The sequence below is a fragment of the Manis pentadactyla genome, chromosome 4, assembly GCF_030020395.1.
Source record: "Manis pentadactyla isolate mManPen7 chromosome 4, mManPen7.hap1, whole genome shotgun sequence".
Taxonomy (NCBI): Eukaryota; Metazoa; Chordata; class Mammalia; order Pholidota; family Manidae; genus Manis; species Manis pentadactyla.
The window spans coordinates 81,025,001-81,037,764 of record NC_080022.1 but is presented as its reverse complement, the minus strand read 5'-3'; the positions used below and the strand labels follow the sequence as shown (position 1 = coordinate 81,037,764).

The following is a 12,764-nucleotide window of genomic DNA, read 5'->3' as shown; positions in this document are numbered from 1 at the left end:
CCAACAAATGCATGAAGAGATGCTCAAAAACTAATCTTCAGAGATACGCAAATCAAAACCACATTGAGGTATCACCTAACACCAGTCAGAATAGCTAATATCAAAACTCAAGAAACCACAGGTATTGGTGAGGATGTGGAGAATAGGGAACCCTCTTACTGTTGGTGGAAATATAAATTGGTGCAGCCACTGTGGAAAGGAGTATGGATGTTTCTCACAACATTAAAACAGACATAACATATGACTCAGTAATTTCACTTCTAGGAATTTACCCAAAGAAAACAGTCACTAATTCAAAAAGATACATGCACTCTTATGTTTATTGCTGCATAATTTTCAATAGCCAGGATTTGGAAGCAATCTAAATGTCCATTGATAGATGAATGGATAAAGGATATGTGGTGTGTGTGTGTGTGTGTGTGTGTGTGTGTGTGTACACACACACAATGGAATATTACTCAGCCATTAAAAACCAACCATACAAAACATACAAAACACAGAGAACAGACTGGCGGTTGCTGTTGGAGAGGGGAACGTAGGGAGTATAGGTCAAACAGGTGAAGGGGATAAAGAGGTTTCCAATTATAAATTTATAAAGTATAAAATTGATTATAAAATAATCATGGATGAAAGTACAGCATAGCAAAATAGTCAATGATATTGTAACATCTGTTGACAGATGGTATCTACATTTATTGTGGTGATTATTTGGTAGTGTATATAATTGTAGAATCACTATGTTGTACACTTGCAGTCAGTATAATGTAGCATACCAACTTTATTTCAATTAAAAAAAAGCAAAAGAAAAGCTATAGCAGGGATCCTCAGAACCCCTTAAATCGTTAAAAATTACCGAGAATCCTGAAGAGTTTATGTGGGCTATGTCTGTTACTGTTTACTGTATTAAAAGTTAAAACTAAGAAATTTGAAAAACATACAGTAATTTTTAAATATATTTCTAGGTGTACATATATGAAATATAGTTGATATACAATATTGGTTTCAGGCAGCTTAGTGATTTGACTCATCTTCCATATACTGACTCTGAAAAGACCAGAATTTATTCTGTTAGTTAAGGCATTTCAGCCATTAGTATTTTATAGTTCTTGCTTAATACCCACCACTAATTTTGAATATTGATGGTTGTTGTTGACACTCAAAAATCAAGCTCTTTTGACCAGAGACTTCAAAATAAGGGAGTGTATTCTTATAGTATTCCCTAGCATATTAAATACCTGTAGATTTTATTGTGATACCTCAGAGTAGCAGACAGAAATGGCTGGTTTTGCTTTGTTTTTTTTAAGATTAATGTAGGTAATCACTCAACCTTGGTTTTGATAAAGTAGGCAGAAGTATAAAGTAGGCATGAACTTACTTTGTTTACAAAGAATAGACTTTGTAAGATAAAACTGAGAAAAGATACAATTATGTTATTTCTTACAACTATTGAAATTGTTTTCCCCCAGATTTCTTTTATTTCAAAGCTACTAGGTTCCATTTCAGACCTAACCTATGTTAATGTTTATACTGCTGCATAAACCAATACAAATAGCTGCAAATGTTTATGGAGGGCTTAGTGTGTTCCAGCCACTGTTCTAAGTGTTTTAAGGGTTTCAACTCATTTAACCCCAAAACCCTATGAAATAGCTACCATTACCTTCAGTTTTCCAGGAAACTGAAGCAATGAGAGGTGAAGTAACTTGTCCAGGGTTCACCAGCCATGGAGTAGTTATTCAGATTCAGGCTGTCTGGTTCTAGACACTGCTTTTAACCAACCACTAAGGTATTTTGCCTAAGTAAATCTATTAGACTAACATCCACAAATATGAAACAGACAAAATAGTGATCATTTATTTAAGATAATTCTTTACACTGCATACTCACATTTTCCCTAGGAATTAAAAATATAAAAATGAATTTTTAATTATAAAAGTAGTATGTTTATGGTAAAAATTAAACAACACATAAAATTCCTAAAATTTTTGCTCATTTGTATTACATTTTTTAAATAGACTATTTTTAGAACAGTTTTGGATTTACAGAAAAAACGAAAAAGATATTTCAGAGAGTTCCCACATTCTCCTGTATCCAGTTTCCCATTTGTTAATGTCTTACATTGGTATGGTGTATCTGTTAGAGTTAATGAACCAGTATTTGATAATAATTACATATTATTCTTAATGTGTAATTAGTAAGACCACAGTTTATTCATGTTTCCATAAATGTTCCTAATGTCCTTTTACTCTTCCAAGATCCCATCATATTCCATTTAATTGTCATGTCTCCTTAGGCCCTCCTTGGTTGTGACAGTTTTCTCAAACTTTCCTATTTGATGACTTTGATAGTTTTAAGGAGTACTGGTCAGGTATTTTGTAGGATGTGCCTTGATTAGAATTTGATATTTTTCTCATGATTAGATTGGGATTATCAGATATTGGGAAGAAGATAACAGATATGAAGTGTTATTTGCATCTTGTCTTATCAAGAATACTTACTATGAATATGATTTATCACTGTTGATGTTGACCTTGGTCCCCTGTCTTAAGAAGTAGTAGTCAAGTTTCTTTACTGTAAAGTTATTCATTCTGTCTCCCCTTCTGTACAATATACTCTGGAACGAAGTCACTATGCATATGCTTTACCTGCCTGAGAACAAAATATCTGTATAATTTATTTGGAATTCTTCTATATAAGAGATTTTATTTTCCTTCATTTATTAGTTTAATCGATCATCTCTTTGTATTAGTGTGGACTCTTGGATCTTTATACTTTGTATTATCATCCAGTACTACTTTATTTATTCAAATTGTTCCAGCTTCAGTCACTGGGAACTCTTTTATTTGGCTCCTATGTACCCTTAGCATACCCTCTTCAATGTGAGGGTTTATTTTTTTAAGCTTATACTTACTGGCACTACAAGATCCTCCTAACTCATCTTCTGTATTTCCTGTCCCAATCCTAAAATCAGCCATTTCTCTAAGGAGTCCTGGTTCCTTTTATTGGAGAATGGTATTAGAAACCAAGATCAGGGTTCTGGGTGTGCTTGTTGTTACTGGGGTGTCATTTATTTTAGGCTCTCTCAGCTAGCTGATAGAGCAAAGAAATATATGTGTATATACCAATCTGGATATATACATACATCTATAAATATTTCTATAGCTATCCACTTATATTTATATTAAGCTAAACATATATTCTTACTGAAGTATCGATCTCTATCAACATATGGATCATTATATCCTCCTTCCCCTGCTTATTTGTAAAAATCCACTCTAACAGAGAGGTATTTGGCTCCCACTATCCACCATCCATTTACTTAGTTGTTCCAGTTCCAGTACACATTTATAGCAGTATCAAGAGTTGTTAACCTGAGCCCTCATTGAAAACACCTTATCAACTAGAGTACAGTATTTATGTGCATGCCTTTTACCTTTAGCCTTATAGCTGCCACTCATTTCCAAAGCTACTTAGGCCAGCACCTATGCCCCTGTATTTCTTTTTCTATCATTAAATATGTTGCATGAATGAGTCATATTTTCTCCTGAAGGCACTCTGTTCTGTCTGCTTCCATCACTATTATACTGAACTATTCTTCTTTGCCTCTTCGTGGAATACTCTTTGCCCCAATATTCCAGGCTCCCTACCTTGCCTGCACCTCTTATCCTACAAATATTTTGCTCTCTTGGTAATGCTGTTAACGAATGGATTATTTGATAGATGATGGTGGGTGTATTTTCTCCTATAGACAGTTTTTCATAGTAGTGATTATTTTTTAACATTTATGAAAAAATCAATCGTATAATTATAAAATGACTATATTTAAAAATTTTGTTTTTTAAGCTATTTAAATAGAGAGGCACGATGATTTTGAGCATGTATTCTAGAATTATACTCCCTGAATTAAAATTCTGACCCTACAGTTAATAGGATTGATGTGAAATTTAAATGAGATAATATCCTTAAAGTACTTAAAATAGTGCCAAACACTTAGGAAGCACTTTATAAATGTTAATTGTTATTAATCAGTAATGCTATGTAAGGTTACAGAAAGGAAAATTATATCAGAGTATTGTATTTCAGGTAGTTGCTTTTTCATACTTTTGAGGATTACCTAAGGGGTTTTAAAGGTTAGAGTGATTATACTTTCTGGTTTGCCTGGGATAGCAATCCAGGACTGTGTCTTTTGTGCTGGCATGATTATGAGTAGCACCCCTATTTTCACTTGCTAAAATGTTTTGGTTTGAATAAGTTATATGGTCACCTTATTTCCATGGGTTATAAAATGTTCTCTGCATCCTTCTGATCAGGGTTGGTGAAAATGAGTGGAGTAGGCTGGGTGTAGACAGGTGGGGACTGGGGAAGAATGCACACCTGAAAGAGCAGTGCTGCTCTGTTGCAGCTACCTGTGGCTCAGGAGAATGTGGGCCTGCTGTAATCAGATTTTGATTTTTCAAGAGTTGAAAGAAATATGGAATTTTTGAAATGATGACCCTACAAATTTTGCTCTTTATAAGGCAACTAATTTAGTTCTTCTAAAAAGCACAAAAATATTTTGAGCCATATAAAAATGTATGCATTATCATATGTAAATTATACCACAGTTTTTTAAATGGGCAGGTGAAATGGTGGTCCTTAAATATATACCTGTGAGTTGCTGATTTCTGATTACCTGATAGTTACTAATGCAAAGATTTAATTCTAACATGAAAACTTAACGTGTAAGTGTTCTTTAATATATCAGACATTGTAAGGCTTTAGCTCTGTTACCATAGATATTTGAAAGTATTTTATAGTAAAAACTGTAAGACAGGAAAAACTTACCTTATAAAATTGCCTCAGGGGAAATCTGGACAGCATATTTAGACCGAGAAAGCTAAAAAAGATAATGCTAAATTGACTATAACTTTGAGAACCTTTGAAACCCTTAATGAGTTAAAATGATGATGGTTTTTTTTATAAGGCTCTATAAACTATAAATAATTGCAGTGGTAAAAATATAAGTGAACATAATAGTAGGCAAAAATTGTGGAGCTACTGCTTCTATTTGAAATGTGCTTCAAGATGGCCCTCCATAGTTTAGATTCCAGAAACCTGGTTTGGGAAACAAATTAAAAAAATTTTTTTTCCTTAAGATTGTTTCAAAGAAGTCATTCATATACGTCTGGACGAACTTCTCCGTGTTTTAAATTCGGTAATGAATAAACATCAGAATCTAAATTCTGTTGATCTTCAAAATGCTGCAGAAATGCTTACTGCAAAAGTGAAAGGTAAGAAAGACATATTAAAAGTGGGTTGGTGTGGGGAAAAAGAATCCAAGTGATACATTTTGGTCCAAAATGACTGTAGACCATCTCCTATTAGGACACTGGTATGGTATGTATCAATAGGAATTATGTATACTTTGATATTTAAATATTCCTACCAAGTCACACCTAAAACTCTTCCTTTTAAAAGTTGAAATTTTATTTGACAGGTAACATTCTAAAAATACTAACTGAAATAAACTAAATAACTGATGTATAAGTGAGTTTATACATGCACTTTTTAAGTAGGTTGTTAGTGTGCAAAAGGTGTTTTTGAGGTCAGTTGGTTCTGGTAAATGTGTACCAACTCTTAAAGGAAGGAACCACATGGATAAAAAGAAGACCTTAGTTTAATTGGGACCTTATTTTAAAATGTGAAAAAATGAAACTAAAAATGTGAAATAGGTTTATGACACACACACACATATATATATATATATATATATTACATGTGCTAAAAGAATCAAGAATTGGTATAGTATCCTTTGATGAAATGACTGGCTACCAAAGAGTTAGAATTACTCAATTAGAATAATAATTCTAGTATTCTGGATTGTAGTATGTAAGCAGGATTGAGAGTGAAGAGAGTATTTGAAAAGAATGAGAGGAGGCAGATTCATTCAGGAGATTTGTTAGAAATAATGGGCTGCAGGAGGATTGACAGTCTGTTCTAAGGCAAAACCTAGGGTGTTGTGGAGGTAGAATGTGGTTGTTACAGAAGAGGGGATGCATGCTGATTTAATGAAACACACAATGGGTTGAATGTTATAATTGAAGTTTGGAGTTGAAGATGTAGATTTGAGAGTTGTTGATGTTGATATATAGGTGGTGATAGGAGAGGACAATACAAACTCAGAGTGTGTAGAGTAAATAGAGGACTGAGTATGTGATCCCAGGGACAGCGAGAAAATAGAGGAACCTGAGAAACATCTAAGAAGTAGATGATCTGGAGAAAGATGTCATGGAACTTAAAATAAGTCTGAGGTTCTAGGAAGTGATTGGCAGTGTTTTTTCACTGATAGGTAATCTGAACTTGAGTAATGTTAACTGTAGAAAGTGATTCACCATGGGGTGAATAAGGAAAGGAACGGCTTCTTTGGGAAGGGGAATTTATCTGTCCTAGTTTCAGAAGTGGAGTGGGCATTACCTGGGCGAGAGGGGGTGTTGGGGGCTGTGATATAGGGTGCTTGTACAAGAGCTCTGGATGTGAAGAACATGATGCAATTGGTGAGCACATTTGTATCTACCAAAGGCAAAGGGGCAAGGGTCCAGGGATGAGGCAGGAAGAGAAAACAAAAATCTTGTGAGTAAAATATGGTCCATATATTTAACTGCTTCTCCTATTTTTTGACATACATAATCGTGTTCTTTTTTACTGTATTTCAAGCACTGAAAATATGTAGAGGGCTTTAAATGGGGAAAATGGATAGCTTCTGTTGTGACTTTCAAAAATGTGCTTAGTAACCAAATTTGTTTTTAAATAGATTGTTTGTAAGTGCCATTTAACTTAACTTAGATAGGGAAATTTGTGTCTGTAGATAGTAAAGTTTCCATGCTTGGAAATAGCGACTACAGTTGATTCAATTGTCAGTAGCTATTGTGTGCAGTCAGGATGTCCTGGGGAAGGAGTGTGCCTGTGTGTAGTTGGTGTCCACATTCCAGAAACAGACTGGAAGAAAGTGTCCTCTCAGCTGCCTTGAAGATCTTTTCTTCTTTGAGGTAAAGCAATCTTTTGAATATTATTTCCCACTCTGACTGTCTTTACCCTTGGGATTTCTGTTACAGTTTTACTTTTTTGTGGGATGAAATTTAAAAGATTACTTTCTTGTTGGGAAATCTACTGTTTCAATAGGACTCCATGAGATTAGAAAACTTTAAAAATTGTATTTCTTTGGTGTAAGTTTATGGTTTTAAATAATACCTTTTCCCTCACTCTTACTGTTGAAGCCACCTAAAAATACTGATACCCCAAATGAAAAAAATTCAGTGACCAAAAAATTGACATCAAACCAAATCTTATATAATTCTTTCATTTAATGATAATTTAGTTTTCAAACCCTGGAAAGGCAAGGGGGAGGAAGAAACCATTTTTGAATGTCTATTCTGTGGCAGTCTAAATGTTTTACACATGCTGTTTAATATTTTTTTAAAAACCTGTAAAGGTGCATTTTTATTTCTATTGTAAAGAGGAAAACTTAAAGAAAAACTGTTGTATATTAAGATCAGAAAACTGTCAGGAATGTGGAGCTCATTTCGTCTCAAATTCCTGATTACATTTTTTAAAAAAGACAATGACTTGACTTGCACTGGAGGTCTGAACTGTCAGATGTGTTTTGCATATATGCGAAACTGTTAGTACACAGAATAACTTTAGAATGAGGGAGGTTTAATCTTGTTTGTGCTACAATAGGTTTGAATGCTGACATCAATCCCTTCCTAGGCATAATGAGTGCATTCTGATAAAATTGGAATCTTTAAATCCTCTTATTTTTTATTTTTAAATGCTGAATTTACCTTTTAATAAATATAAAGGAAAAATCCTTAGCTTCTCCCCATTTTTCTGAGTGATTTCTATTTCCTGTGTCTCCTCTTATTTCCAAGCAGGAAGTTCAGTCTGACAAAATGTTTGCAATATGGTAAGAGAGATGCGTTTATTTTTGAAGTAGATAAAGACATCTTCAGCACTCAGTAATTTATTGTGTACTCAGTATTTGTGTTTTCAGTATTTACAATTATTTTGGTCAGTCTTATTTGTAATGTAAATTAAGAGGACCATTTATTTAGTTTTTTCAGGTTCTGTATTTTGCCCTATATTTAAAAATAGGCAAACAAAAAAGAAAAAAAGTTTTAATTACACATCCAAAATTATAGAGCCCCGTGCTTTTTTATTCTGAAAACTTCATGTTTTAATAGACAATTCATTTACATGGTCCATAATGCAAGTGGAATAAAAGAGTATTCATTGGTGACGTGTCTTTCTTATATTAGACCCTTAGCCACTCATTCCTTTCCCTAGATAACTATTACTGGTTGTGAATCTTTCCAGACACGTATCACACATATATAGTATATTCTCTCTTTTGCCCTCCTTTTTCCACAAATGGTAGCATTCTGCTCTTTGCTTATTGTTCTGAGTTATCTGTACGTAAAAGGTTTCCTTATTCTTTTGTTGTTGTTTTGTTTTTTTCAAAGCTGCATTATATTGATGTACTATAATTTATTTAACCATTTCACTCTTAATAGATGTTTGGATTGTTGTCAGTTTCTTTCTACTACAAACTACTTCAATCAATAGCTATGTAAATTCCTTGATGGATAGTTACTAGATCAGAGGGTGTGTGTATTTACATTTTTTATATTGCCAAATGCTCTCTGTAGAGGTTCTGCCCTTCTGATAGCACTGCTGCAAAGACTGATTTCCTGCACCTTTGCCAACAGAGCTAGTTACCAAGCTTTGTTAACCTATCTGATAGTAAAAATTGGTATCTCAATGTAGATTTGACTTGCATTTCCCTGATTTTGAATTGAATGTCTCTTCAGATGTTTTGGAGCCATCTGTACATCCTTTTATGTGAATTGGCCCTTTATCCATTTTTTTTTGATGGTTGGGGTTTTTTAAAAATCAATTTATAGAAACTCTGTGTAAGTGAAATTAGTACTCTTTGTTGTAATTTTCAGATTTTCTTTAGATTATCTTTTGATTTGCTTGTGGTATTTCATTATGTTTTTGCATTTAAATTTATCAATCTTTTGTATGGTTTTGGAGCTTTAGGTATTAGAAAGGATTTCCCAGCTCTGAGATTATAATAGCATTCTCCAGAGTTTTTTTCTGATGTTTTCATGGTGTCATTTATTAAATTTAAGTCTTTGATAAATTCTGGAGAACCTACATTGTCTAGGTATTTATCAAGTAATAAATACACTAAATTGTCACATATATTTATATTGATTTCTAGACCTTGTTCTGTCCTATTGATTTAATCATATGCCAGTACCACACTGCCTTTATTGTAGTTTTATAGTATGTTTTAGTATCTGGTAGGGGTAACTCCTCTTTTCCTTATTCTTTTTGTTCAAGATTTTATTTTTCCATCAAAATTTTTGAATTGGCTTGTCTTGTCCCAAAAAATATCTATTGCTATTTTGAGGTTGATTTGAGTTAAAGTTATAAATTAATTTATAATTAAATTTATTAATTAAAGATAAGCTATGTACTTGCTACTTATAGCTGAGAATATAGTGTACATTTCATTTCTTCAAGTTGTCTCTTGTGTTTCTCAGAAGCAACTTAAAAGTTTCATTTTATAAATCTTGTAGCTTCTTTTTTTTGGTTTATGTTTTCTCTAAGCACATTTTTTCCCATGTAAATGGTGAAAGTTTTCTTCAGTTATATCTTTTAATTCAGTGTTTTCAAAGTGTGAACCCAGATTTATGGCATCAAGTTAGTGAATTGTTAGCAACATTTTTTAAATATGAAAGAGAATAGAAAAGAAAAATCAGAATGTGACCTTGTTGTATAAGACTTGAGGATGTTTCAGAAACTTGATAGATATTCTGTAACTGCTGACTTATGTGTGTATGGTATACTTAGCCGTGATGTGACATGTGTTTCTTTTTTTTTTAAATTAAGGTATCATTGATATACACTCTTATAAAGGTTTCACATGAAAAATAATGTGGTTACTACATTTACTCATATTATCGAATCCACCCCCATACCCCATTGAAGTCACTGTGCATCAGTGTAGTAAGATGCCACAGAGTCATTACCTGTCCTTGAGCTACACTATCTTTCCCATGATCCCCCCTACACTGTGTACTAATCATAATACCCCTCAATCCCCATCTCCCTCCCTCAACCACCCACCCTCCCACATCCATCTCCTTTAGTAACTGCTAGTCCCTTCTTGGAGTCTGTGAGTCTACTGCTGTTTTGTTCCTTTAGTTTTGCTACATGGTTATACTCCACAAATGAGGGAAATCATTTGATACTTGTCTTTTTCTGCCTGACTTACTTCACTGATCATAATACCCTCTATCTCCATCCATACTGTTGCAAATGGTAGGATTTGTTTCTTTCTTATGGCTGAATAGTATTCCATTGTGTTATATGTTCCACATCTTCTTTATCCATTCATCTACGGATGGACACTTAAGTTGCTTCCATATCTTGGCTATTGTAAGTAGTGCTGTGATAAACATAGGGGTGAATATGTCTTTTTGAATCTGAGAACTTGTGTTCTTTGGGTAAATTCCTAGGAGTAGAACTCCTGGGTCAAATGGTATTTCTATTTTTAGTTTTTTGAGGAACTTCTATATTGCTTTCCACAATGGTTGAACTAGTTTACATTCCCACTAGCGGTGTAGGAGGGTTCCCCTTTCTCCGTATCCTCACCAGCATTTACTGTTCCTAGTCTTTTGGATGTTAGCCATCCTAACTGGTGTGAGGTGATATCTCATTGTGGTTTTAATTTACATTTCCCTGATAATTAGCAATGTGAACATCTCTTCATGCCTGTTGGCCATCTGAATTTATTTGTAGAATTGTCTCTTCATATCCTCTGCCCATTTTTTAATCAGGTTATTTGCTTTTTGGGTGTTGAGGCTTGTGAGTTCTTTATATATTTTGGATGTTAACCCCTTGTCGGATATGTCGTTTACAAATATATTCTCCCATAATGTAGGATGCCTTTTTGTTCTGATGGTGTCCTTTGCTGTACAGAAACTTTTTAGTTTGATGTAGTCCCATTTGTTCATTTTTGCTTTTGTTTTCCTTTGCCCAAGGAGATGCATTCAGGAAAAGTTGCTCTTATTTATATTCAAGAGATTTTTGCCTATGTTTTCTTCTAAGAGTTTTACGGTTTCATGACTTACATTCAGGTCTTTGATCCGTTTCGAGTTTACTTTTGTGTATGGGGTTAGACAATAATCCAGTTTCATTCTCTTACATGTAGCCATCCAGTTTTGCCAACACCAGTGTGACATGTATTTCTTATTGAAGACTGTGGTCAGAAGTATTGAAAGGTGTTATTCTAATAGGAAGCTATTCATGTGACTTCTTAAAGAGATACTAAAGGTGTCTTAGCTTGTTTTTGTGACTTAATAAGGAACTCAAGGGAGACAACTACTTAAACCTTGAGCAAGATTTTAATGAGATTTTGAAGAACAGCAAATAATCAGTGGGACACAGTGGAGACAGAAACACCAATTAGGTTGTTAAATAGTTCAGATTATAAGTAAAATGTAGTGGTTTAAACTAAAGTGGTAAGGGGAACAGAATGGGAAAAAAAAGTTATTTTAGAGGCATTCTGAAAGCAAAGCTTAATGAGCTACGGAATGTATGAAAAAGAGTAGGCTTGAGAGGAAGAGTAGAAGGGAAAATAGATTGTGATGATGGTGAGTAAAGGACTTGGATTTTCATCCTAGTTGACGATTGTGCAACTCTTAACAACTGTACCACTTAATGCATATGCAGCCTTGGGATTGCAATGCTGGTGGGTAAAAACTGGGAAGTAGAGGAAGGAATATATCAAAGAGATCATTGGAAATATGGGTCTGGAGCTCAGAGGTTAAAACTAAATAAGTAGTTTAAGGAGGCAGTCCCATAAAAGTAGGAAAGTGAATGAGGTTCTGTGGAGGTAGTGTATAGAGAAGAAAGCCAAGGTAAGAACTGCAGGCTAAATGGAACGACTATATGAACTACAGATTGTCCACTGGTAGATACAGAACATGAGGGTATTCATGTTTACTAATCCAAGCATAGTACTCTGGGTGCTTTACATTTGTTTTCTCAGTTGTTCCTTTCAGTAATATGCCATTTTACATGTGAAGAAATTGAAGTTAGACAATGTATCCAGAGTAACACAGGAAGTGGTAAGGAGCAGCTTTACACTAGTTTCTGAAATTCTGAAGCCTTACTTCTTCTAGTTACTGTTTGCTTCTTAAGAGAGTGAAATACTTACTTCAGGATGGAAGTGGTTAGTATTTGTAATAAGAATAGCTGACATTATTCAGGATGTACTTACTGTATGCCAGACACTGTTAAGCTCTTTATTATGGATAGCCCATTAATCCTCACAGCAAATTTTTGAGGTTGTACTGTTGTTACATCATTTCCCATTTTTTGGGTAGAAAAGCTGGGAAGAGAGAGGTTTATCCAAGTTGCATAGGTATTAAGTGGTAGACTTGTTGAGAGTTGCAGAATGGTCAACTAGGATGAAAATGTTGGAGAACAAAAACCTCCAAGTTTGACTAATAGGAGATTGTTTTTGACAGCATTGTTCAGTAGGACTGAATGAAAATAACAACTAACATTTTTGAGTATTTTCTATATAAAAGTCTCTGTCCTAGTAAGTTCATTCAGTCTTCACAACAGTTCTCAAAGTACATATTATCCCTTTTTTATAAATAAGGAAACTGAGGCATGGAGCAGTTAAGTTACTTAACCTACCAAGACTCAGA

At 34.0% G+C, this 12,764-nt stretch overlaps 1 protein-coding gene across 2 annotated transcripts in view; it reads left to right on the top strand.

Annotated features, from left to right (window-relative positions):
• ARHGAP29 (Rho GTPase activating protein 29) overlaps nucleotides 1–12,764 on the top strand; it is an 83,038-nt gene that overhangs the window by 27,351 nt on the left and 42,923 nt on the right. For both annotated transcript variants that reach the window (XM_036906506.2, XM_036906507.2), the window contains exon 3: nucleotides 5,133–5,267. In XM_036906506.2, the coding sequence (XP_036762401.2) occupies nucleotides 5,133–5,267 (135 nt within the window). The remainder of the gene's footprint in view (nucleotides 1–5,132; nucleotides 5,268–12,764) is intronic.